The sequence below is a fragment of the Photinus pyralis genome, unplaced genomic scaffold (assembly GCF_008802855.1).
Source record: "Photinus pyralis isolate 1611_PpyrPB1 unplaced genomic scaffold, Ppyr1.3 Ppyr1.4_LG6, whole genome shotgun sequence".
Lineage (NCBI taxonomy): Eukaryota > Metazoa > Arthropoda > Insecta > Coleoptera > Lampyridae > Photinus > Photinus pyralis.
This window is the reverse complement of record NW_022170663.1, coordinates 14710262-14737038: the sequence shown is the minus strand read 5'-3', so window position 1 is coordinate 14737038 and position 26777 is coordinate 14710262. Positions and strand designations below refer to the sequence as shown.

Below are 26777 nucleotides of genomic sequence, written 5' to 3'. Positions count from 1 at the left end.
TACTTGTCCCTTTTGAGCAGGAAACATATGGGATTGAACCATGAGTGTACATTTTAAGCACGTGGTTAGATATGGCTGGACATTCTTTTTTATTTTCGAAAGCTGCATGTTCCGAATACGTAAAAATATTTAGATATTCCAAGACAGCCTGCGTAACGTTCCCTAAATGTTAGCTTACAAGGTATCGTTTCCTTAGAAATCACCTCAAACTCCACTTGCCTATGAAAGACGTTAACAAACATCACAAAAAGTAAAGTAGCGAATTATATCCTGAAAATGTCATGTACAAGAGCTAGTATCCAAATCCTTATTGATTGATAAAATCGTAGTAGCTCGTATAAAAAATAGCCTTGAGTTTTGTCAGATTATTTCTTTTCAGTTCTAATCCGGATTTCCATCAGGTTTAGATTGACGTAAAATGTTTTGCCTCGTTCGTACAAGACGGTGGATTTTCAAAAGTGAATCGTTTGCATTCGTGGTGAAAAGGGAGGAATTTGACGTGACAATTTTATTTCTTGCCTTCTACTCGTTTAAAAGAGCCCTCAAAAAGTCGACAATGAAAGAATTTCACTACGGATTTAGTCAGCAACCAGCTTAACTTAATAATTGCATCGTTAAACTACAATATTGATTTATGCTGTATGAATTTAACTGTCAACAATTAAATATCCATGGGGAAGGTTTTGAGGAATTGAGTCGTTTATTTCATTCATGGTTCATCACCCCCATTTTGAGCATGGATCAACCACAACCACGAGTTTTTTTTGATGAATTTAAGTTACACAACCAAAATAGATTTTGAGGTGAGGTTAACGAACATTTAATTGAAATGTGCCTTCTCTGTAGAATCACTATAGAAAGAGAAACGTGAAATGTAACTTACACATGCCTGCCAAGGAAAACGTCGTTAAATTTTAGACAAATCTGTATGAATTTTATTTTCTTTCGTAGACACGTATTTACGCGCAGGGGTGGAAAAGAATAACCGTACCTCGGAGGGCACTGCATGTCATAAGAGGCGACTGAACAACTGGAAGCCACTAGTAACTGTTTTGGACAGACTTGCAGTTGGCTTGAGGATTGAAGGGAGTGAAACAACAATAAGCGAAAAATTAATTAAATGAAATATTAATGACTTTAAAGTGTTAATAATCTAAAATATCCGATCGTAACTGCGATTTTCAACAAACAGAAGACAAAACCCACCTGATGTTGTTTCAGGAACTTCACTTCTTTACTTACATTTGAATTTATATTTACACAACAGTGGGTTCGTTGTAATTTCAGAATGCTTTTTGGCTCTTTGATGGTGGAAAGACTCCTTTTAACTGGTACTGGGAAAGGTTTCACATAAGAGATAAACGCATGATAAGACAATTCGGCTAAACTTCGTAAACGTAACACACGCTTCCGCTTAAATCTACTTAAACTGTGAACGAGGTGTTAGATAGAATCCCTTAGAGCACATAACAGACTTTCTTCTATAGCAGTACAATTGGCAAGACTGATCGTCTTGCAATAATACGCTCAAATAGGGCGACAACTGCCAATCGCCAAGACAATAAGCTGCTCGCAAAAAGCAACCAGTAATTTCCACCAACACGCAAGCAACGTATACCACCAAAAAAGCCACGATTAAACATCTTCCTGCGCTATTTAAAACATTCTTCCCTAAGTGAAGGAATTTCCGAATACTTTAAGATGTCCGGCAAAAAAATTAAATTCACTTTTGTGATCTTATTGCAAGAGATTTCAGTTTCCCAGTAGAACTTTGTCTCCCCTACTACTTGGAATGTATCACATTTGCATAGTTACTAAATGCTACTGCCCTCAAATTGAAAAGAAACCAAAATTTACATTAAAAAAAGGTGCAGGATGTGAAAGTAAAGCGTTCATGTCAAACTCCCTTGAAACATTAGAGTTGCAGTTACTTTTTACTGGTTTATTTTGAATGTCCTTAGGGTACTTCAGTTTTAGGATATGGGTATTAGGAAAGTATACAGGGCAGGTTATTCCAAAATTTTTTCAAAGTTTGAAAGTCCGAAAGATTTTGGCGATCTATGATTTTATGGGTCATTGGTTTACGGATGCATCATGACCAGTTAATCTCCTGGATAAGTTACCAGCGCCAGTCTGACGGGCGGTAATCCAATCTAAACATGTTTTACGTTACAGCCAAAGCAGGTTTACTCGCGATGAGATCGTAGAGCTGCGTAAGACTTAAAAGGGCCGTGGATTTTTTATTCACGGCCTTTACGCGCTCGTGATTCGTTGCGTCAAGCGTAGGACATTTGTGGGTGGTAACATTGCACGAGTAAGGGGCGCGATCCGGGGAAATAGAAGTAGGGGCATTCGGTTTGGGACCACGAGAACACCAACGAAATATATTTTTTTCGGGCAGTCGTCTGAAAAATTTTTTGTGTGGATTGCGATTTTCATTTTCGCCGGTACAATTTAAAATCAGTAAAGAACCGGCAACCAGTTAATTACGGTCCGTAAACCAGTTAATTACAGTCCGTAAACCGAGAAGACGTTTCGTGTCATAAAACGTACGATATTAAACCGTGATAGAAAATGCGCGAAAGTTCATTTACAGCCTTAGAAAAGATTGTGGAAATTAAGTAAAATAATAATAAGCTGTAAAAGTAGACATTTTGCGTATTTTTTCGATTTTCTGGAAAAATGAAATTATGTTTGAAGTAAAGAACAATGAAGATCTGGCTTGTTTTCGTTACCAGTGTTACTTGCAAGCCATTTCAAAGCATCCTATACATTCACTGTTCAAGTTGGCTGCGCTTCTCTCCACTTCAGCAGCTACCAGGTATAACATTCATTTAGAAGTTACCATCAGGTGTAACAGTGGCCGCATGAGAAGAAGAACCCGCTGAAGTGGGGATGGAAGATTGTCGAACACCTGAGAGCAATAACAACACATCCTGCAACTCCCCAGGAATTACTGTCCCTCATAGTGGAAGTCTCTTGAAAAAATGGCCCCCCTTGAGAAGGTGGTAAGGTTATCGTTCCTTCAAGGACTTATCAGTAACATACCACCGGTCACTAAAGTGCAATTTGTTTGAACCGGTTTTAACAAAAAAAAATAGTTTCCTTAGTGATAATCTCATATTTTTTCCAAAAGTATCTAAAAAAAAAGATGAAAAATTTCTACTGTTACATCCTTCGTAACTCTGGAACGGTTCAATTTAGCAAGATTATATACGAGGCCATTTTGTTCGCAATTTACTGTAGATTATTTTTGTATACGGCACTTTTCGCACTAAATCGTATAGTTTTCAAAATATTTAAGAAAAACTGATCACAACTACTAATTTTCCAACTTCCCTCCCCCCTCCCATCCAAACCCGACGCTTAAAATGGTGTAACTTTTTACCAAAGAATCTGTGGACTGTATAGAACAATTTGCAGTTGGAGGGAAACTTTTACTTTGGATGTTGAGGTTTGGGTCTAACTGCACTTTACTAATGCCCGAACAATTACATTAGGAGCGGTAATCGTAAAATTAATCTCAAAAAATAATCACAAGAAAACTCAACGAAAATTCGAAACAAGGGCTCCCGTTACAAGGGCGGAAAAGTCAATACTCTATTGAAGCCAGTGAGTAATATAAAATATAAAAAATACAAAATTATATGATAACGGAAAGCCAGCGTACAAAATGTAAAAATATCGATACAACGTAAGTGATTTGGCGAATGTATCTATCGCGAAATAGCAGAGTGCGACATCAACGAAAAGAGAAGTTTTAGAAAAAATTGCATATTCCGATATGCCAATTGTGAGCCTAACCATCCGAGGACATACAGAGGCACAATGTTAAGTTCAAGTTTAGAGTACGGTTTCTCAATCTAATCTCAAAACTCCACCTGCAAGTAACTCACGGGTTCGAATCAAAGTCATTTTTTAAACACTTTGCTCTTATTGCTATAGTTGCGTTCCTAAACCTCCCACTCGATCCAGACCATGGATGGATTCACCATGGTCGCGAGGTATCTATCACTTTAGCTTTTCTTTTAATTCTGCTGTAGGGGAAAATACTGATGAAACTTGTTCATTCACTTATTGAATAATGCGGAACATTTATTTAGTGGAAATATTCCGACCGAATTCGATACACATTTCTCCGATGAAAGCCTCTCTTGCCTTTCGATTAAGCTTCAATTACCCAAGTCCTTGTGTGAGGTGTTATCTTTCAGTTTCACAATGATAACGTAGGCTTAAATTGTCCATTTTCTTCGGCGATATCGTCATATATTGGTCTTGCGGGATTACAGATAGTATATGTGTTCCAATTTTTTTTTCATTTTGCTTTGCACTCTTCCAAATCGATTGGCACTTCCCTTTTCTATAAATCAATGGAATAACTGCCGCTAAAACAAATTTGAAATTCGTTAGGAATTACGAAAATAAAAGTAAACTGGTTTCTCTCGTAAAACAAAAGTATTTACGTGGATGGAAACAATGTAGCTTTTAAGAGGATTAATAAAGCCGAGATACCTGAAATTATGCAAACTTTTCAAAGGAGGCCAGAGTTTTCTCGTTCTTCTCTTTCCAGTTTACAAAGGGAGGTTGAGCGAAAACGACTTTTTTTATATCAATTACTAACAAAACATTACAACTGCCATTTCCACCGCTCGGGCTGCTGTAAGTAATGTGCATTTCGCTTTCAGTAATCTCTCTGATCTACTGAAATTAAGCCGTCTATAACTTCGTGCGGGAACAGTATGCTCAGTTTGAATGTCACGAGCACTGATTTTGCGTTTTGTAGGAAAATGACGTACGGCTCTACTTACTTTAGAAAATTATATTGTCAATAGGCTTTGCTTTGAACGTGCAGATGATGATATTAAGTACAATGGCATTATTTGTCTTGTAGGCGAACGTTAGGATAATGAACGCCAAAAGCTGTCTACACAACTGTAAGGATTCTAATACATCAATTGTAATGGAAGACGTCAGTTTTCTGTATAAGAAGTACTGGTTTATGAATTACCAAGTTCCAATACTGCTCAATAGGAAGGATCTTGAGAAAAACTACTATTCTATAGACGAACCACTAAGTAGAATTAAAAGAAAAGCTAAAGTGATAGGTACCTCGCGACCATGGTGAATCCATCCATGGTCTGGATCCAGTGGGAGGTTTAGGAACCCAACTATAGCAATAAGAGCAGAGTGTTTAAAAAATGACTTTGATTCGAACCTGTGGGTTCCTTCAGGTGGAGTTTTGGGATTAGATTGAGAAACCGTACTCCAAACTTGAACTTAACATTGGGGCTCTGTATGTCCTCGGATGGTTAGGTTCACAATTGTCCCCTATCGGAATATACAATTTTTTCTAAAACTTCTTCTTTCGTTGATGTCGCACTCTGCTATTTTGCGATAGATACATTCGCCAAATCACTTACATTGTATCGATATTTTTATATTTTGTACGCTGGCTTTCCGTTATCATATAATATACAGTGTGTCCCCGGATGGACTGAACAAGAGGGAAAAAATTTTTAATTTTAACTTTACGCAAAAATTTCATTCTTTATAAAAAATTTTGCTTGCCCCAAAACCTCCTACTCTGAAATAAAAAATTCCTTTTAGCAGCTGAGAAAATTACAAAAAAACGCAAAATCTACAGCGGAAATTTTTCTAAGTTGCATGTTTTTGATTAAATCAGACTATCATTGTATCTTCCATGGCAACCTGATAAGCAAATCAAGTTAAAAAAGACACCTTAGAGCTTAAGAGAAACATTTTATTTTATTCAATGTGGTATCCTCCAACCTCTACACACTTTTCAGCTCTACATACAAATTCTTTATAAACATTGTGGATCGTATCTTCATTGACAGAATTGATCGCTTCCGTGATTTCTTGCCATGGAAGATACAATGATCGTCTGATTTAATCAAAAACATGCAACTTAGAAAAATTTCAGCTGTAGATTTTACGTTTTTTGTAATTTTCTCAGCTGCTAAAAGGAATATCTACATTTTTATTTCAGAATAGGTGGTTTTGAGGCAAGCAAAAATTTTTATAAAGAATGGCATTTTTGCGTAAAGTTAAAATTAAAAATTTTTATTTCATACTGTCCGGTAGATGTTCGATTACACTATCATTTTGAGTCCAGTAGGTGAGTTATTACAGCATCCGAGCCGGTAAGTGTCGCTAAGCAACGCTTACCGGACTGTTATTTGTATACATCAAATTTGACATCTTCACACAATTAATTAAAAACCCCAACATAAATTTGGCTGTAATTCTTTATTTCAAACATTAACATTGATTGTAATGAAACAATTTGTATTGCCCTCAACACTACGCCTGGGTTATTACTGAATGTCGAGTTAGTAATGTTTGATTCCTTCTGCTGTAAAACTTCAATGAAATTTTCGCCGCCTTGTATCAGTTGTATCATACGGGCAATCTTAACTTTTCCTTCTACCGAGCCTTCGATGTATTTTTCTGCCGTCGATGAGCTTTTCCATGCTCCATGACGCTTTAACACCGAAACCCAGGCAAAAAAATCTCAATTCAAAAACTTACTGCGTCCAAAAAGTATGCCAACATGACTTTTTCCTCTACTTGTTTCGCCCCATGTTCGTTCCTCAATTGGCAAAACACTTAGTACTCTTTTTCATACCTTGCGGCCGACTTCTTAGGAACCAACTTTTCGGTTGCTTCATGAGATTTCGACAGGATTGTATCGGGAACATTGGAACATCCCACAACGTTTATAACGTCAATTTGTCAGTGAAAAAAAATCAATTGTCAACAGACTACAAACTATAGCAACGGCCGTTGTCACAGAAACAAGGTAATGCGATTTTTACAATATGATGAAATTTTGTAATCTTTGAAATGAAATAATGATACAAAACAGACTTACAGTATGAAATAAAATACGTTACGATATACGTCCGGTAGTACTTGTAACAGTACTCGTTTAAGACATTCTTGACTCGGCTCCTGACGTCGCCTCGTCCATAATGTCTAACTCGTACTGTTACAAGTAACCTACCGGACTTATAACGTAAATAACTATTTCCTCTTGTTCAGTCCATCCGGGGACACACTGTATATAATACCCAAGTGTTTTGTATTTTTTATATTTTATATTACTCACTGGCTTCAATAGAGTATTGACTTATATTTTCCGCCCTTGTAACGGGAGCACTTGTTTCGAATTTCCCTTGAGTTTTAGGGGTGACGGTTTACGTGAGTCACTGGTCTCCGCGTGGGTCATGAAGTCAGTATAACTCATGATAACAACCATGCAGGTTCGCGTGAAGCGCTGAATTTGCAATATTAAATGTCTGGGCATTACAAAAGAAAAGTGTGGCACCAACTCAACAAAATTATTGTTATATGACTTTAACTTCCCTACGAGTTAAAATATCATATACTTAAACTAAGACCAAGTGGCTTATTATGCAAAATGAAGTTTGTTGCAGCTTATACACCCTGATATTGTTGTGCAAACAACGTCTTCAGACCTTTTGTTTGGGCTCGGCAACTAGAATAATAGTGGGTCACCCTGTATGTAGAATATCAGTTTTTTTTTGTAAATTCGGTTGCTGGTTTTCAACTTTAAACACGGAATTCGTTCTTTTTTATTTAAAGTTGAAGTTCAACGTTATTTGGCATAAGAATTGTTAAACGTTTAAGTTTTGTCTCGTTTGATCGCCTTGTAATTTTTTAATCGTAAAAGTTTAAATTACGTATTAAACTTTATGAACATCAGGTCGTATTTGTCCGTTGTATTGAAAGGTTTATCTGGGCTTTGTGATAAGAACATTTGTTATCGCGTCGCGTAAGTTGAAATTTAATTAGTTTCAAGATAAGCACGTGTTATCACAGGCGTGCAGTTTATTTTGGAGCTGGCGTTAATCAAATTTGGTTTTCATTTACTGTTTGTTTACGAAATCTTAAAGAAGGAGATTTGAAAAGATCCTTCAAATGCTAGAACATAACGAACAAGATACAGGGCATACGATTTTCAGTAGGGAAGTTTTTTGACACTAAGCTCGCATTCGGAAACACGTCGTGAAATCGATTTGCAGAGGTCGCTCTCTTTTTGTTCTCGAGTTACACGAGGAACAGACGGACGGTCCATCACATAGGGTGAATTTCTTTTGAAAGGCTCCCCTAAAAACGGGGATTTTTTGGTGGTAGTCCAACAGTATTAGTTCACGTTTGAAACAATTTTTTTGGGGTGTTTGGGCAGTCAGCCTGTTGGGGTTTAAGACGGCGTTCGTCTTTTTAAAAGTGAAGCTTGTTTATTGAAAATGAATTAAGCGAGTTCGTGAGAAGTTGTAAACGCTTTATCCGCATCTGACCTAGGCCTAGTGAGGCCTCTCTTCAAGGTTCTCTAAGTATTAGGTAAAGTAAGATTTTTTCCACCATTCGGGAAGCCACTTAATCAAACTCAACGAAGCCATTTCATGTTATGATTTTATGAAGGTAGTATAAAAGAAAAGAAGTGAAGTTTTTGAAGCTGTCAGCGAGTATTGGTTTAGTTCTTTGTGCGCCAAAAAAAATTGATTAACTACCAGACAATTTGATGATTAAATACTGTAAGTAATTAAGATTTCTTTAATTAATTGTCCATCGATCGCTTGCATACGTGGTAAAGGTACGCACACCCTGACAGCCTCTCTTATATAATATAAAAGTCAATAATTTTAAACAAAATCATCCTTTGTCAACCAACTGGCAGATCCTTCATTTTTGCAGTCAAGGTCTCAGACTTACATTTTTTGAAATGAAAGTTGTTCAACAATTTAAAGAAACTCCTTGATTTACTCTGAATCAAATTTTCAATCTTACTAAGAACCTCCCCCTGGATTAACGCCCTTGTTTTAAGAACTTGCAACCTCTCTTCGCTCTTTTTAAGTAATTCCTAACTACTGCTGCTTTTTGAAAGAACCTGACGTTTGTCATCCCGTCAGTTTTCATTGACATTTTGTTAATTCGCCCAAAAAAAACAACCCTCTCCTAAGTCTCGTAAGCGATTATCTTCAGCATGAACATGTAGCAAGCGACCCAACCTTTAAAATTGCTTGAATATAAAACGAGTTTGGGGCTGTGGGGACGGTTAGAGTCTTTTTAGAATTTAATTTGATTGAACCAGATTTGGAGTATTTATAAACACGGTTTCCTTCAGAACTCCTTCCAGGACTATTGAACGGTTTTTAAAGATTTTTCAGAATTCTTTAGTGGTTCCTCACAGATATTTTAAAGATTCTAAAAGATTCACTGAACATTTTTCAGGGATCTTTTCCAGATAATCACTTTTTTGTAGTTTTTGCTACTTTTCGAAAATGTTATGTGACTAAGTGAATCTTGTGTATGACGAATTTGGGGATCCCTAAATTTCACTGAATAATAATCTCTTAGGGATTTGCCGAGGGATTTGTGAAGAACTTCGGCGGAATCCGCGCAACAATCGTAACTTTGTTAATCTAAGAAATTTTGAAGAATGTCCTCTCTGAGGATCTTTTCAACTTCGGTGCAACTGAACTTAACTCTGATGATGTTCGAGATCGACGCTCACCTTTATTAGGCGGCAGAGCAGAGCGATGCAAGCTTTATGGGAAAGTTGATGGTGTCCGTCTGTCCGTCCGTGAACACGATAACTGTCAAACGCTTGGACCGATATGGTTCATACTTTGCACAGTTGACCTATATGCCACAAGTAATAAACCTATTGAAAATGGATCAAATCCAATGACCTCGTAGGGTCACACCGAGGTGTTCTGCCGTTTTTTAGCGCATTTTCCAACGAAGTTGGGTGCGCTATTGCAGCCACTTTCTCTGTCCGTCCGTCTGTCCGAGGCCTTAACTACTCCTACAGTTTTGAAGATATTAAGTTCGTTCTTTTTGCATTCGGTAGCGTATAGCTCTAGCACCTGAGCCAAGGAAAATCTTGACAAATAAACGGCGCAATGTCAACTTCCTTATTTATTAATATATTTTGTTGAAATTTTAACCACAGATCCTTCCGGTGAAGGCAAATATATCGCATATAGTAAAAATCAGTTGTGCGCATGTGCAGACTGCGCAATGGTAACTTTCTTATTTATGGAGATATTTATTTGAAATTTTAACCATATATGCCTCTAGTAAATAAAATCACAGCGCACATAGCTATGGTCTTTTGGGAAGTACTGATCATTAATGGAAAATGCGCTGAAGTTCCCCGCTTTAGGGCGAAAACCTTTTTACTTGTTTAGATGCTGTTTAGGGGCTTATTTGCTATCCTATGGTTAACGTAAGCTGTACTTGGAAGCTGCAGAAATCCCATCTGCCTTAACGGAAACCCCTTCGTATTACACGTGTATGAAAATAGTTACCCCTTAATCATCTGAATATTTTGATTGGAATATAATATCCAATAATTTTTTGTGTAAGGACGGATATCTTTATGTAGATCGGAAAATGAATGAAGCAATGAATCTTAGAAACGATAGTCGCAGTTAAGAACGAAATGCAATTTGCAATAAACTTGAAATTAGTCGATAATTATAATTATATTCCGGAACTCGGCAGCTCGTTTTCCTGAAACTGAACCAACTAATATCCGTTCTTTTGCCGCCGTAGTCAACATGAACCATTTCGCCGTTTAATTAAACAATTAATATGCTCCACTATTCCTTTTGTACTGAAATATCCAATTTCCAAAGTAAAATGAAAGAAAGCGCGTTTAAAAAGGTTTCGAACTGCGTATATTAACTTATATTATCATACTCGATTGTAATGCGCCTAATTTGTATAAGAAATAATCTTGCAGGATTTAAGATTCCTCTGGGGAATTTTACATTTTTTATCAAGAGGCAGATTAAACGCTCATTATGGAGATGAGGAACAGCATTTCATTTGTTTGATGGCAATCCGCATTAATCATACGTGAATCTGGAGCTTCTACCTTAGATCTCACGCAGTTTGCAAAGTAGGTCCCCATTGTTCCAAAAATTTCAGCTTTTTGGCCATCTGAAATATTATGTTTCTGATGCAGACCATTAATAGACGTGACTTTATGTATAAAGGACCGTGTGAAGTTGAACTGTGGCACTTTTAGGTGTAAACAGCGTTTCAAGAATGGGGATGAAAAGTGCTTTCAACGTGCCACTTAAACCTAGCGCTGCTACTTTCCAAATGGCACTTACCTGTGCAATTTGATCGAACCGACCGAACAGTTCATTGAGGGTCCTAACTAAATCGGAGGCCGACAGTCTTTCAGAGAGTGGAGTGAAATTAACGATGTCCGCGTAGAGTATGGACACGTTGTTGTAGCGTTGCACGTGCATCTCGTGAAACGTTTGAGCTTTATTCGGCCCCTCGTGGCATGCTTCCGACATTTTAATCATAATACTCCTCTTCACCTGAAACCACAAATAAGATTTAAGCGCACTAATCGAAACCGTAGGGAGCATGATTTAATTACTTCCCTTAGAAAATAAATCGGGAATTAATCAAAGCGATTCCTCTGATTCCATTTTCGCTCTTTGAGAGCAAAGCTTTTAAATTTCTTTTGATTATATCTACTTTCCTAATTCATTTCTGGCTGGCAAAAAATTGAGATATCACTTTTATTAAAAAAAGCGTAAATTTGTTAAATAAAGCACAGGGCATGCGAAAGGAGGATTTTATTAAAAAATGCTAAAACAGCTTCCATGTTTTTTCAGACCTTTCAGCGAGAGCTTTTAAGCGGTTTCATGGATGACGTTTCATTGAATTGATTAACTTACCTCCGCTGCAATATACACTGGAATGACACTTAACAGAAGCTGTTCCTGCTGTTCCTTTTCTACTTCCAACTTCACCCTTGATTCTATACAACTTCGCGTACTTTCAAAAGTGCGACGATGTGCACTTTCGGTAATGTAACGGTAGTACAATCCTGTGCCGCTTGCGGTCAGAAGTAGGATAATTTCGGGAACAAGCTGAAACAATTAGAAAACATATAGGCCGCAATCCCATCAAACACAAATTATTTTAATAAAAATTAGAAATCATTGTTTTCTTATCAGGTGTCGACTATTAGAAAACAATGATTACCACTTGTTAATGCAATAGGCTGAGCGCTTGGAAAACAGTTTTTGATAAAAGGTTACCGGTATCTCGCTTCGTTTTTAGGTGCATATATTTCGCACTTTTACGAAATTTATCTTTTTCAGCACTCGTTACGTAATGTACTCTTTCAGAATTATATCCTTCTTAACTGGAGGGCAAGACTGATTCTTTTCCATAACAAAATATTTTTAACATTGGAAATGTTTATGGTTTCATTAGTTTCGTTACGAGTTACGAGTTTCGTTCAAACAGAAAAGACAACAAAAGATCAACGAGAAACCACTCCATTAAAGACCTCACGGTATCCCTTGAAAACTTCCACAGAAAGATGAAAAGAAATATGGATTCCTTGAATATTAAGTTTTCCGTGGTTAAAATAGTCCCCAAATCCGTATCTCCCGGGTGGACAATGCATTCGAGAAAAACAATAAGGAGTAAATTCCACGGATATCATTGTTGATCCAATCGTTGTCAAGGTACTTATTTGCCAAATAAATTTATCGAGAGATGGAAAGATTGGCCCCTAGACAAATAAAAGTTTATAGAGAAGGATGAAGTGGGGAAATTGATGAATGAAGAAATAATGAATCTAAAGTCGCCACAAGTCGAGGAAGATGTAAAGTGTAAGTGGAACAGAATCGAGGCGGGAATAATCAAAACAGCTGAAGATAAAGTGGATATAAGAAAGGAATAAGATCAAAGACGTTTTGGATAAATCAGGAAATCATGGAAAAGATTCAAGAGAAAAGAAGGTACAAAACCATCAATACCGCAGGAGGAATAAGTCAATATGGGAGGGTAAAAACGGAGTTGAGAGAAAAAACTGATGAAGCTAGGAAAAGGTGGTGAGGAGATCATTGTTCCTAAATAGAAAAGCTTGATAGGATAAGAGAGCACGAGCACGATGTTGTTTACAAACGGACTAAAGAGGTTACTTGGAATAGATCATTAAAGGTGTTTGTAACAACGCGGTGGAAGATAGAAAGAGTCGGTGGGAAGAGTATATCGTAGATCTCTATAAAACACATGAAAAACCAACTGGAAACAGAAGCATAAGTCTGTCCTGACAATATAAAAGCCAGAATCAGAAATAGCAATGAAATCATGGGACAGATGGCATTCCAGTAGAACCTGAATGGCCTGAAGATTTCCTAAATCAGATGATTCTTCTGGATAAAAAGAAATGAAGACACACGTGTGGTGAACATATAACGATCAGTCTGATAGGATAGAGTGTTAAATAAAAGGTTCGAGAAGATAATGAAGAGAAATGGCAACAAGAGATGTCAAATTGGACAATAGGTAAAAGATATATGGAGAAAGAAGGAATCTGAGCTTGTGTTTCGTTGGTCTGGTGAAAGCATTTGATTGCATTCTGTAGGAAAAATTTATGGGGATTTTAAAAGAGAAAGGTGTAGATTGGAAGGATACAAGGCACCGGGCAGTAAATAGACTTGATTGTACGGATGTGACCCGTGGACAATCTTGAAAATACATAAGAAAAGATTTAAAGAGATTGAAATGTGGATGTGGAGAAGAATGCTTGGATCAAAGTGGTATGACAAGATTTATGAACGAACAGGCACTAGGAAGAATAGGTGAGGGAAGATCCTTGTATCTATAACACAACTTTGAGAAGGAAAAGAATGTGGCATGGTCACGTGCTAAGAGGGCACAGTTTGCTGAAAGCCGTTATCGAAGGAGCCGTGGAGAGTACAAATAAAAGAGGAAAAAGACGAGTGAATATGGTAAACGATCTAAACGATGCGAGAGGTTACGTGGATATGGAAAGAAAGGCAATGGGTAAAGACGAATGGAGATGGCAAAACAGAACCTGCGTATAGCAAAAAACTCGACAACAACACATTTTCAAAAAGTAACGGTTTACAAATTTGATTAGGACAACAGGCGACTGTTATTTAGCGGTTGCTGTTTATCCCAGTGGTGTTGCTATCTTACCTTGTAAATGGCAGCAAGTTTTCCTTTGTCTCTCTTCTATATCTTTTATATTCCCCCTTTAATCTATTTTTGACACTCGCCTTTAATTCCTTACCATTCCGTATCATTTCTTTTGCGTTTACCTTACGTTCGGTGTTAGATCTATATTTACCTTTGTAGGGACCTATAAGTATAACGTCTTTATTTTATTTTATTTTCCGGACTTGCTACATTTCCTCTTAGTGTCTGTTACTTCTTAATTTTTCCCAAAATGTTTGATTTTGTGCGAGATTGCTTTCGTTTTGTTTTCCGGTGACCGTCCAATAATTGTCAACCAATCGTAGGTACTTGAATGACGGGCGGAAAATTATTTTGGGATTTTTCCTCAATTTGAGATCGTTGAAGTGGAAATACGCAAGGTACTTATTTTTAACGAGTCTGAGTCGATTCCTAGGAAGAAAAAAAAACACCAACGTTGGTTTGTCGATGGCCTCCGGGATCGAACTCGGCACCTTAGTTGTAAGATGGTGTCCATACCACTAACCTACCCCACATCAGGATCTTATAATTATTTGATAATATAATGTATTAGTCACGACTACGCATTTATACCCTCTACTTCAAGGTCTCCACCATCTTGTAAGTCTTCCCTTTCTGTGATCTTATGTGTTTGTCAGTTTTTCAGGGCTCTGTTGTTGCTATACATCTGGATTCACTACTTCGGACAACATCCGAACAACAACTCCGAGATCCGTGGACAAGAAACAATAAGATTGCAAGATTTCATCCCCTAGTCTTACCATTCTCTTCTAAGTATCCTCCCATCACGCGTCATCTCCCCTGTAATTCGTATTTGACCCTCCGAGTCCATTCCTTACACCTTCCACTCTCTACCACATATTGGGCGTCGCTGGGGTGATTCAAGTCCAATTATTGTGATTGGCGGTGTGTTGAAAAATTCATAAAGAAGGAGGTTAGGGGTTAGTGGAAATGATGGTTTTTTTAGCGTAATACAACGAAGTTGCGGTAACGCTTATATGCTCAATATTTCGTTTCTGTCTGTCTGTCGTTCCTTCGAGATCTCGGCCCCTGGGCCACCTAGAGACTTTGAGTTTTCGCTATTTAATAGCGCTGCTATGGTCTATATTTGCCCGTTTCCCATTATTTACGGTTGTGTTACGCGGAAACACCCACGCGTGGGTTTTGAAACATTTTTAAATATTGGAATCAACGGAAACGAGATTCGTTTCACGACGGTTGAGGAAGAGCGGGTACATTTCTTTACGCTAAATTTTCAGGCAGTCAGCCCTATTTTTTTTATTAGAAGACTACTGATTTTTGTAATAAATTTGTGCAGAAGCAGGTTAACCAGAGTTGTGTAATAAGTTTAACGCGTGTTGTCCGATTTCGGAAAAAGGTTCGTCAAGTTGAAAGTGCAAGCAGTTTAAGGTGGTCGCTTTTGATTTTAAAGATTTTTTGCGTGATCGGTCATTTCTGACAATTTATCATGGGTGTTTCCATGACAGTACGTAGAATTTACCAATTGCTATGATTACGACGACGCCAAAATTACTTACCGATCTAAAAACAGAACAGCAAAAATACTTACCACGCCTTTTTAAAACAATCAGTTCAACATCAGTTTAATCTTTATTTATTGTCACATTAAACGTACAATTTGTGCTGTTATTTCATACAGAAAGAACACGTTCTTCATTTAAACCTGAAGCAATAGAGATCAATTCAATGTGTTTGAAGATATGCTTTCGTTTTTCTTAACACATTCCAATTACAATTTTTTTCTGTAAAGAATCTTCGACATACCATTCGGCCACCGGCGAATACATCGCTCATAAAGTCATATAGGAAGTGCAAAGCTAGCAAACTACATCAGACACATGCACAATTTTATGGAATTATTAATTTCAATTTTGACAATTAAACTGGTTACCTAGTGATGTACACCATACCACTTCGATCATTTGGATTTATTCTGCTCGTTAATTTCTTAGTGCATATTTATAATTTTAATTTCGATCGCGCAAAAAATGTTATAAGCACGTCGAACGTTAAGGGTTACCGTTCTCAGACAATAATTGGAGTCGTCGCTTCGCTCCTCCTCCAAACAATTGTCTTCGAACGGTAAAAATCCCTTACCGTTCTCCATACTTCTTAATACAGGGTGTTTTTTTGGGAGCTTTAGTTAAAAGTTTCTGGGAAAGTAAAATAGGTAGGTTTTTGAAAAATTGTACTTAGGAGTTACTCTGAAAGCCGAATCGATGTAAAATATTGTCAAAATGGTCGCACTTCCGGAAACACCGGAAGTAGATAGTAACTTCGTTATTTTAAATGACAACCCCTATTTTTTATTGCATTTTTGGATTCTACGTGAAATTTCACTTTTATTGATACCCATATGTCGATATCTACCATTTATGGTTTTTAAGTTATTTTGACTTTAAGAAAAGAAATGGCGGATGCAGATGGTACCTTGATAATTGATTACTTGCAAACGGTTGTAGTCATGGCAACCTATTTTTATCAGTGCATAGAGAATGAATAGGGCTTTCTTTTAGTGCACTTAAAAAAAAGTTAAGTTGCGTACGACCGCCCCTATGGATATCCAAATTTATGAAACTTCAAAGACTAAAAACTCAGTTTTTTTAAATGGAATGACCATGTTCTTACTATTCCATGAGATAGAGAATCGAAATGGGCATATTTTGACAATACATGTTCCTATAGCTATCTTTAACAGTTTCTGACTTATTCCCATTTTATTGAATTGACACTATTTTTTTAGGTTTTTCTTTTTAGTAGTCGGCCATGATTCTATAACAATTGAATTTTAAACAAATCTAGTGACACTAATCCATCACCCACTGTTATAGGTTAACATAAGTTTTTCAAAAATCGAAAAATGACTCGCAGTGGTTTCACCTATTTTGGAATTTAATTGTTATTTATGGTGAAATGGGCAGAATCGCGGCGCGTGCTTTCCGTACATTCATTCGAAAACCGGAACGAAATTGTATGAATTTTGGAAATTTTGTACCCCTAATGCACTACAAACCGTTGAAGCACAAGTGATACAAAGCTCTAGAAGAGAATATTTAAGAAAATGAATTGAATTGCAAATGCAAGATTAACAAAATAAATTCAATGCAAAATATAAAAAACTTCGTTGAAACATTTTTGGTATGGAATTGTTGCTAGAACAGATATCGCATTACCTCTCTTAATTTGTAGACTTATACGTTGTTTAAGAAATTCAGTTGAACGACTCTGTTTAGATTTTTCAAAAATTTTCTGTCCTATATCCTTAATAAATGAGTTATTTATTAATGAATTATTTAGACTAGAACTAGAATCAGTGGTATTAAAGAATCCATTCCTTGATTTGTTTAAAATTCGATTGTTATAAAATCATGGCCAACTACTAAAAAGAAAATGCGAAAAAAAATGGCATCAATTCCGAGATCAATTCAATGAAATGGGAATAAATCAGAAACTGTTAAAGATAGCTATAGGAACATGTAATATCAAAATATGCCAATTTCGATTCTCTATCTCATGCAATATTAAGAACATGGTCATTCCATTTAAAAAACTGAGTTTATAGACTTTGAAGTTTCTTAAATTTGGATCTCCATAGGTGTGGTTGTACGCAACTTAACTTTTTTTTAAGTACACTAAAAGAAAGCCCTATTCATTCTCTATGCACTGATAAAAATGGGTTGTCATGACTATAACCTTTTTCAAGTAATCAATTATCAAGGTACCATCAGCATCCGCCATTTTTTTTCTTAAAGTCAAAATAACTTAAAAACCATAAATGGCAGATATCGACATATGGGTATCAAAAGAACTGAAATTTCACGTAGAATCCAAAAATGCAATAAAAAATAGGGGTTGCCATTTAAAATAACGAAGTTACTATCTACTTCCGGTGTTTCCGGAAGTGCGGCCATTTTGAAAATATTTTACATAGATTCGGCCTTCAGAGTAACTCCTAAGTACAAATTTTCAAAAACCTACGTATTTTACTTTCCCAGAAACGTTTAACTAAAGCTCCCAAAAAAACACCCTGTATACTATTGTCAAATTTACAAATTTGCATAGGATTTTATACGCGTGCCGCTCCAGAAAAGAAAAGGGAAGAGAACAGAACTTATATTCGAAAAAACAAAGCAAGTTAAGATAAGACACGAGTGTTCAAGCAGATAAGACTTGAAACGCTACAATGTGTATTTTGGCTATTAAGCAGGGTCTTAAGTAATGCATCTCTTCTTATTTGAATTGCGCTGGAGGTTGTGATTTTGATATTTACCCAAGATGGTTCGCACGAGTCCATGTGAAGTGTAAGGGAATTAACACCCCATCTAAGATTGATGACATGTAATACTTGAAAATGTTGGGTCGATATCTATGAATTGCACAATCCAGGAATGTTTGATGAATGCTAATTTGATTGCTAAATTCAAAAGAGGGGTTAGATTTTTATCTTGTATATTTTCTTTTTCTCCGCATCATTTGTTGACGGTGTTTATTCTATGTAGGATAAATAAACCGAGTTTGTTTTTGCATAGTGAGTACTTGCGTTAGTTGAAGCGGACGGTTTTATTTAAATCTGTGCTTTTGCCTGCAATACACTAACGGTGTGTCTACATGCAAGCGTAGCTATCTTTATTTTCCGGCCAGGACATATTCAAGTAATTACATTTTTACTGGTACCAATTCTCTGATCTAGTCTATTACAATGACGCAGACGGGAGAGATTTATGTAGTTGCTTTAAAATTATTTCGGCACTAATGGCATTTTGCGAGACTAATGTACCCTTAAATTTTTAATGTCAAACAAAATGTGAGCATAAAGTGGAATAAATAATAATATACTTTTATAATTTTGTTTTCTACATAAAGATCGCGAACGTTGTTGAAAATATCACATTCAAGTTTTAATAGGTAGGTATGCTGGACATGTTTTGCATATTTCAGACCTCTTTAGCGTGCTACGACCAACTGAAAAAATGAGATTTTCTAATTAATTAAGGAAGTAGCTTTGGTGTAATTATTTAGACTGCAAAGGTTACAAAATGGAAACTGGTGCTCAATTTTAGGGTAAGAATTCCCCAAAGTGTTAATGAAAATTCAATGTCTAACGATCAATTTTAGTTACGACATTGAAGTTTACTAGGAAACAAAATTGAAAGACGTTCTGGGAATATTTCTTTATATCGTTACAATTCGTGAAGTAATGTGCCACGTGTAACATCTCACAAAGCTTACCACGAACTCCGAATAAAAGTCACTCCAAAAATGCACGGTCCAGTTCTTGTAATCTCACAAAGAATCTCTCCAGATATTCAGAATAAAATCTGCTCTTATAACTCGATAAAAATTCAATTTTAACGCACTAATGCACAGTACCAGTAGAAACAACTCGCCCAAGTAGAGGACACGATGGCTCGCAAATTCCTCTTGAAATCTCGCTCGGTAGAAATACCGAAATGAGTCCTATTTTCTGCAAAAAGCAATCGCGACTAGCGTACCTTTTTAAACGAATAGTAAACCTGCATTTTTGTCACGTGCTCAGATTTTCACAGAATGAACCGAAACAATTAGGTCCAAAGGAATCGTGGCAACCACGCTCGCTTTTCAGCAATACATTTCTTGATATAGCTCGTTCTCGCCAGACATATCTTTGTTCAAGTTCACTGTGAAGCGGTACATGTGTACAATTTCCTATGCTTACCAAAGTATAAAAGAAAAAAAATTGTTGACTCTAAATCGACTACCCGCATTTACGTATACATGATTAGGCACTGAGTGGAATACATTAATTATTTTATAACTAAAATGTTATAGAATAGGTAACAAAAAAACACTGGAATCTAAGCGGACTCGGGTTTTAAAATTCACCTTATACTAGGAAGGTTAATGGAAGGTAATAAATAAAATCTACAAGGTTAAATGAATGTTTAGACAATTTCAGCTACTTGCACTTTTCTGAAAGTAAAAGTACACAACAAATTCTATGCATGAGCATGGACATTTAATAAATTTAAAAAGTGGGCATTTCTTTAAGGTAAAAAAGTTTCAGTCACTTGCACTGTTTTTAAGGTAAAAATATAAAAAAACCTATCGATTGTGTAAAAATTAAGAACATTTTTTTAATGCATGTGTCGGAAGCATCTATTTTGGATTTAATTTTTCAATTTTCTCGCAGAAATAAGTGAAGTATAATTTTAAAGCTGTAAAAAATGCCAAGGTTCTGGAAGGTCTTTCCAAAAAAATGTTAGTAGTGATAATGTAAAAAATTTATCTGGATGATTGGAGGAGTCAGTGGAATATGTGTAATTTTTACGCAGGGGTTTTCAATGAGCATTATTTGTTCTTTAATTGTTTTTTTCATCTAGATAGCGAGCGCAAGGATAGGATTGCAGTCGGTTTAATAGTAACATTTCTTAGCTCATTGTGAAGGTAAACTCGCCGTGAAAATCTTTGATTCAGTTTATTTTGAAATGACTAACAATAAATGACATCCGTGTAGGATTGGTAGGAAAAAAGACACTAACCGACAGAAAATTTACACGTCGCCATTTTAAAGAGAATTCGCGTAAAGGGAGTCGTTCAGAATTGAATTAAGATATAGATAAAATCTCACAGCCATCGGGGCATGATTTTAATTAAAAGGGAAATTAGAATTAGTTCGGTGTAAGAAATTGGAATTAGTTGTGTTTCTTGAAAAATTGTTTCGAATCATCGCAAAAACATCTCTTGCGGTCGCCGATGTAGTTCTCAAGACAAATAATTCAATTCCCAACTGTATCTTCAAAGTCACCTAGTTCACCTATACCTTGACGTCCACCCCGCCGACGGCGAAAGGCAAACATTTGCTTTTTTTTATTTTACTGATCTGCTTACTACCCTTAAATCATTCGGCTTCCTGTCTGTATAAAATAAATTCTTGCCAAAAGACTGGTATGAAATAACGAAGCTGCGTTAACTTTGAACTGTTGCAATTTCCTCAAAGACTATGCCAAGCATTTGTGTGGAATTTGTTCTGTTTGTTGCCGTAGGGTGTGTTTTATATAAAAATAAAGTACTAAAGGAACGTCTGTTAAAATGTAATGTTCACTTTTCAAAGCCACGCTCAGCCTATACGCATTCTTGTAGTTTACAAACTTTTCGTTTAACCTTCGGGCTCTGCCCTAGAAACCTAAATGTGCACCCTACTCACCTGCTCAAACGACGAGTCGGAATTATTCAACCTGCGCGCTATTGCAATCGCCAAATGAGCTACCGTGACGATTGCCGCCAACGCTATTGCGATCAGTTTCGACAGCGGTAGCATCGTGTGCAACGCTAGGAGCAGGGCGAAAAGCGGCAGGGGTGCGTATATTCCAGCGAGTAGCAGAGCCGCGGTTGTCACCGCTCCCGTGACGATCAGCGACGCCACCAGCGACCATATTTTCGACTCCAGCATTGGCGGAAGCTGCGATCCCACGAATATCAGCATTAGGGCAATGGTCACCAAGGATAGTGTCACCACTGGAAGCAGATGGTCTTGAATGTCCTGCAATAAAACAGTTCGTGAGCGTTTCGGCCTTTTAATTTGAAAGCGCGTTCCTTTTTCACAAATTCCCCCTTCTAACAAAAAGGAATGAATTGACTTACTGCATAGCTTATTGTGGGACGTTTATGAGCTTTAGAGATAGCGCGGTTGTTAGCTTTGAAAGAGAATGTGAAGTTAAACACGGGAAATAAACTTCATATAATTCTAGGGCGATTTGTGCTAACAGAAAGGGCAATCTATCAATGTTTTATATAAGAATCTGTTTGTTAGGAAAAGGCACCTCGAAGTCCTTCAATATTTTATAAACGCCCTTCCATGACATGGATGAATATATTCAAAAGATGATATTTATCGCTAGAGATGCTCTGAATACACTTGAACCAGTGACAAACAAAGCAATCTTGTACCGAATGTCGCGCACATCCCCATTATTTGTTGTTCGATTTTCACAAACCAAACGTAACTTCGCGAAAGGCACTTCAGGCTGACGTTAAAACAATCATAATTATATACTTCCCTCTTTCAGTGGTAATAAGTTTACTTAATGTACCTACATGTGAGATTTCATTTTTCCTTGCACTTCCATGTTAATTGGTGCCACAAGAGTCGAGTTGAGAGACTTCATGCGACAGGAAGTGAAAAATGAAATGCTACCTTCCCTTGCACGTGAAGGCATTCAGTCAACTACACCACCACAACAACAATTAAAATGTAATGGTAGGAGGGGAGAATGCCAGAATAAAAGCAATATTCAAGAAGATAACGCTCCCACAGCTTCTGAATTGTTATCAAATGAGTGGGGAAGAACTTCGGCATTTTTTAAACAAAAATCACGACTCTGCTAAATGTTGGAAAGCGAAATTAATGACCTATGAAGATAGGCAGAAAGTAGAGAAAATTGCTTGCTTCCGGTGCTTGAAAATTGGTCACTCCTCTAGAAATGCAAGAAGAAAGTCCCAGTCATTATCAAATTATGTACTGACTCAAAAAATAAGCAGAAGTCATCGAAGGAAGAGGATGTCAAGTACATCAGAATCTCTATAATCAGTGCGCTTGTAGTATTCTCCTAAGTACTTTGAAAGTTAGTATGAAACCAAGAAAGTAGTCTCAGTTTGGATAATTGGAGACACCGGAAGAATTATATAACCACTGGAGTAGCACGGCAAGGAAATGCTGTAAAAATTTGAGAAGAATTTCTCTTTGGAGAAAAGATGTCGTCACGCGAAAAGTACGATAAGTTCGTAGTATGACTAAAACCTTTACACAGAAAAAGCAAGCGCTTTGGTTTCAAACTGTTGGCAAAGAACAAGGATTAATTTTGCTCTTGAAGGACCTTGGTTAAATGAACTCCAAGAAAAAGGAATAATGATTTCAGACGTCCTCATCTAAGAACCATTAGCTTGCAAACGAATTGTGGTCATACCATAGCTGGGAAGGTAGTCAAACTGAAATGTGGACTGATAGCGACACAGACTCAAAAGGGGATGGAATCGGCTACAATGAACTCCAACAACCAACGTTTCATGATTACCGAACTCTAGGAACATTTCCCACAAATTCCACGAAGTTGAGTTCGTGAAATTGTACCACAAATTTTGTGCCAGGGGGATTCCAAAAATCATTACGGAAGATCACAGAAAACAAGGGCTAGGTGCATCGCTAACCTTCCTTAACGCTTACAATAAACACTGTTACCAAAAAGCCATCCACTTGTCACAGCTCTAATTTATGACTCATCTGTATCATGGATACGGTGGAGTCAACTTCATTCCTAACAACTTGAGGGAAAAATAGTGGATATTTAACTCCAGCAGGGCGGTGTTAAAAGTAATACGGATCTGCAAGGCCTGCCTTCGTCACTCAGTACTAAACCACTAAAAGTGGATCCAGTTTCCTTACCAAATAAGGGAAGATATCGGATAGGGATCCGTTTACCACCACTGGAGTGGATCTTGCAGTGCCCAATTATTTGAAGGAAGGAAAAACCCGGACCGTGCACAAGTGTGCAGTTTATCGATGTGTGGATTAAGATCTGGTATGCAGTTTGTCTACCGAAGCACTTATTTCCTTGTATGGAACGTTCAATACAATTTTCTCAGACAACGGAACACATTTCGTGGGAGCGGCTAATTTGTTTAATAGTATCGATTGGGAAGAAGTGAACAACAGGTACTGTGGACCTTCATGTCACCTGCATCTCCCTGGTTTGGGGGTTAGTGCGAAAGGTTATTTTGTTTGGTAAAGGACCTCCTCAAGGAGATATTAGGAAGATCAAAACTTGATTATGATCAGATGAGGACTTGTCTGACCAGCGTTGCTACCACCATAAATGAGCGACTTCTCATAGTGGTTACAGAAGATAACGGCGATCTACATGCTATGAGTCCTTTTATGTTCATTAGGTACCTTAAAATAGGATCGTTTTACCTTGAAAAAGCAGAAGGCCGCCCTGAAAGATAGAACTGAATGCATGAAGTGAAGAAAAAGGTGCAAGAGCAAGTTCGTGAGGTCATCGTAGTCTCGAATGGCCAGGCCATATAGTATATCCGGGATGGATCTTCAACCACCGCCTCAGGGTTTATATTTTTTTAACTCATCGATTACTTGAAAAATTGAAGCGGTCCCTAATTGTCTTTAGTGATATTAATATCGTTAATAGCACCTCCATTACCAAACATGTTCATTACAATGCGTATCATATGAGGTAACTACATGAAAGAATGAAAATTACCTTTTTCTTGAGATTGAAAGAAAGAAAGAAAGTTCATTTTTCCAAAGCACAAAAAAAAACAGAAAGAAAGTTATAAAAATAATACAGTCAAACATTTTTTTAATAAAATTAGACTTAAAATGCGCTACGGATAGGTACCTCCTGGAGGTTACCCTCAGAAATTATATGGAATGTAGTGATGGTGAACAGGACCCCATATTAGAAGGTATTCTTTATACAATAGTATAAAAAAAAAACTTGTAGGTATTTAAAGAAAAAATTCACAAGACTTTATATCTAACGGGCCATAGAGAAGCTTAAACATTCCTACTGATATAACATTGCTGTATTGTGGAATTCTACTACGGCCAGATTCAAAATGCTTGGTTTACAATCCTTCCGTAAAGCGATCATCTCCAACCTCCTGGAGAACAGCTGTTAATATGTAGAGTACGGGTAGAACTAGACTGAGAACGCATATTGTGTGTAGGTATATTGTGAGTAGAAACCAATTTCGAAAAAAATTTTTTTTTCCGGGTCGATCTGAGACAATTTTTTTTTCGGGCCTCAAAAAAAGCACCTTTCTTTTTTACCAAAAATCGACTACACCAAAATTTCTCGGGAAAACACATTTTCTTATTAATTTTGGGGCGTAGAATCTAAAACAATTCGTACTTTTTCGATTAGACTTCTCAATCAAAAGTTATGGACTAGAAACCAATTTCGAAAGAAAATTAAAAGGGCCGTAACTTTTGAATTAGTAGCCCAATCTTGGAACTGTTTGAAATTATGGATTGTACAGGCCACATTCTATGAGAAAATTTTTTTTCCGGGTCGATCTGAGACAATTTTTTTTCGGGGCTCAAAAAAAGGCAGTCCTTTTTTTACCAAAAATCGACTACACCAAAATTTCTCGGGAAAACACTTTTTCTTATTAATTTAGGTGCGTAGAATCCAAATCAATTCGTACTTTTTCGATCAGACTTCTCAATCAAAAGTTATAGACTAGAAACTAGTGATTTTAAATTACACGTTTTTTTTAAAGTGCGTAATATTACGTGTAAAATTACCAATTGTTTATGTTTTTTGTAATTTTTGTAATTTATGTAACTTACCATTTTTAAAAGAAAACCGTAATTTTATAGTAAAATTACCAGTAATTTATGTTTTTTATGTAATTTACAAATATTTTTGTAAAATTACCTGTTATTTATGTTTTTTATGTTTTTTTTTCAATATTGTATAAACCTTTTTGAATTTTGTGAGTGTTTGAAAATAAAAACACTTGTTGAATTATATATTTTGGTGTATTAAATAAAATAACCAAGCAGTAGGTATTTCGCCATCACGCGTCGTTTGGAGGAAGAAGCTCCAGATCGCGAATTAGAGGCTGTATCATCTTAATTAAAACAAACTAAATTCAACGGTGAACCGTTTACGTTGGTAGTACCGTTGATGGTCTGTGGTAGTACCGATCAAAATGTATCAAATAGGTATTACATTAAATTTTATGTAACTTACAAAAATTACGGTTTTTTAAATTAAAAACGTAAGTTACGTAAGTTTCATAAAAGACATAAATTACATTAAAAAACCGGCCTCTTGTAAGTTACGCGTAATATAACCGTTTTTTATGTAACTTACAAATCGTTATTTTACAATCCACATCACTAATATTGTGAGTATTGAATGTTATATGTTTTCAGGTTAATTTTAAAAAAAACATCCATTCCACCTTTCGCTCGCTGAGGTTAACGTTAACGTGTGCTGAACTTCGCCTCTTTATTTTGCAGTTAATCATGTATATCAAAAACTAATTAAAATAAAGACACTTATTATTAATGACAAAAAAATATGTCACCAATCTTGATTCTTCATACCTAGTGGCACTTAATTGTATACAGAGGCGTTTAGTCTGCTGGCACTGTTATACAAATAGGTAATCGATTGTTCTCAAAACGGGGCATATATTTTAATAATCATGTAAAAACTAAATTACAAACGCAGAAGTACGTTTTTACGTTCAATAGAGCACATTTAAAAACCATTAAGCTGGCATGCAACTTTTCGTGTTTACAGTACCTACCGATACAGCTCTTTTCAATCAATTAACTTTCATTATCACTCACTCGCTTTGTACATTTTACGCGTTTGAATTACAAACGCAATCTCGTCCAATATTAGATGACATTTACCCTCGTTAAAGTACGACATAATCGCGAATTAAAACTTTTTAATAACACTTGAAACTGTTTAAGAGGCATTAGGTCTAAAAACTTGAAGGGCATAAATCTGACAATAAAATTTAATTCATCCAGAAGCCAAGGTAAAGAGGGATATTAAAAGAATATTGTGCAGTGGTTCACGTGAGAGGGCGAAGAAAATTTATTCCGAAATTTCCCTTTACCCGGAGAAAGTAATTTTAGAGACGTCATTTTGTTTGTCACTATTTCATTTATGTGTAAATGT

At 36.5% G+C, this 26777-nt stretch overlaps 1 protein-coding gene across 1 annotated transcript in view; it reads right to left on the bottom strand.

Annotated features, from left to right (window-relative positions):
* Positions 1–26777, bottom strand: part of LOC116174497 (adenylate cyclase type 2-like) — a 71786-nt gene that overhangs the window by 38704 nt on the left and 6305 nt on the right. Inside the window, exons 4-6 of the mRNA XM_031492431.1 lie at positions 21263–21598; positions 11757–11951; positions 11175–11390 (exon numbers count right to left, since the gene is read on the bottom strand). Of these exons, the coding sequence (XP_031348291.1) occupies positions 11175–11390; positions 11757–11951; positions 21263–21598 (747 nt within the window). The remainder of the gene's footprint in view (positions 1–11174; positions 11391–11756; positions 11952–21262; positions 21599–26777) is intronic.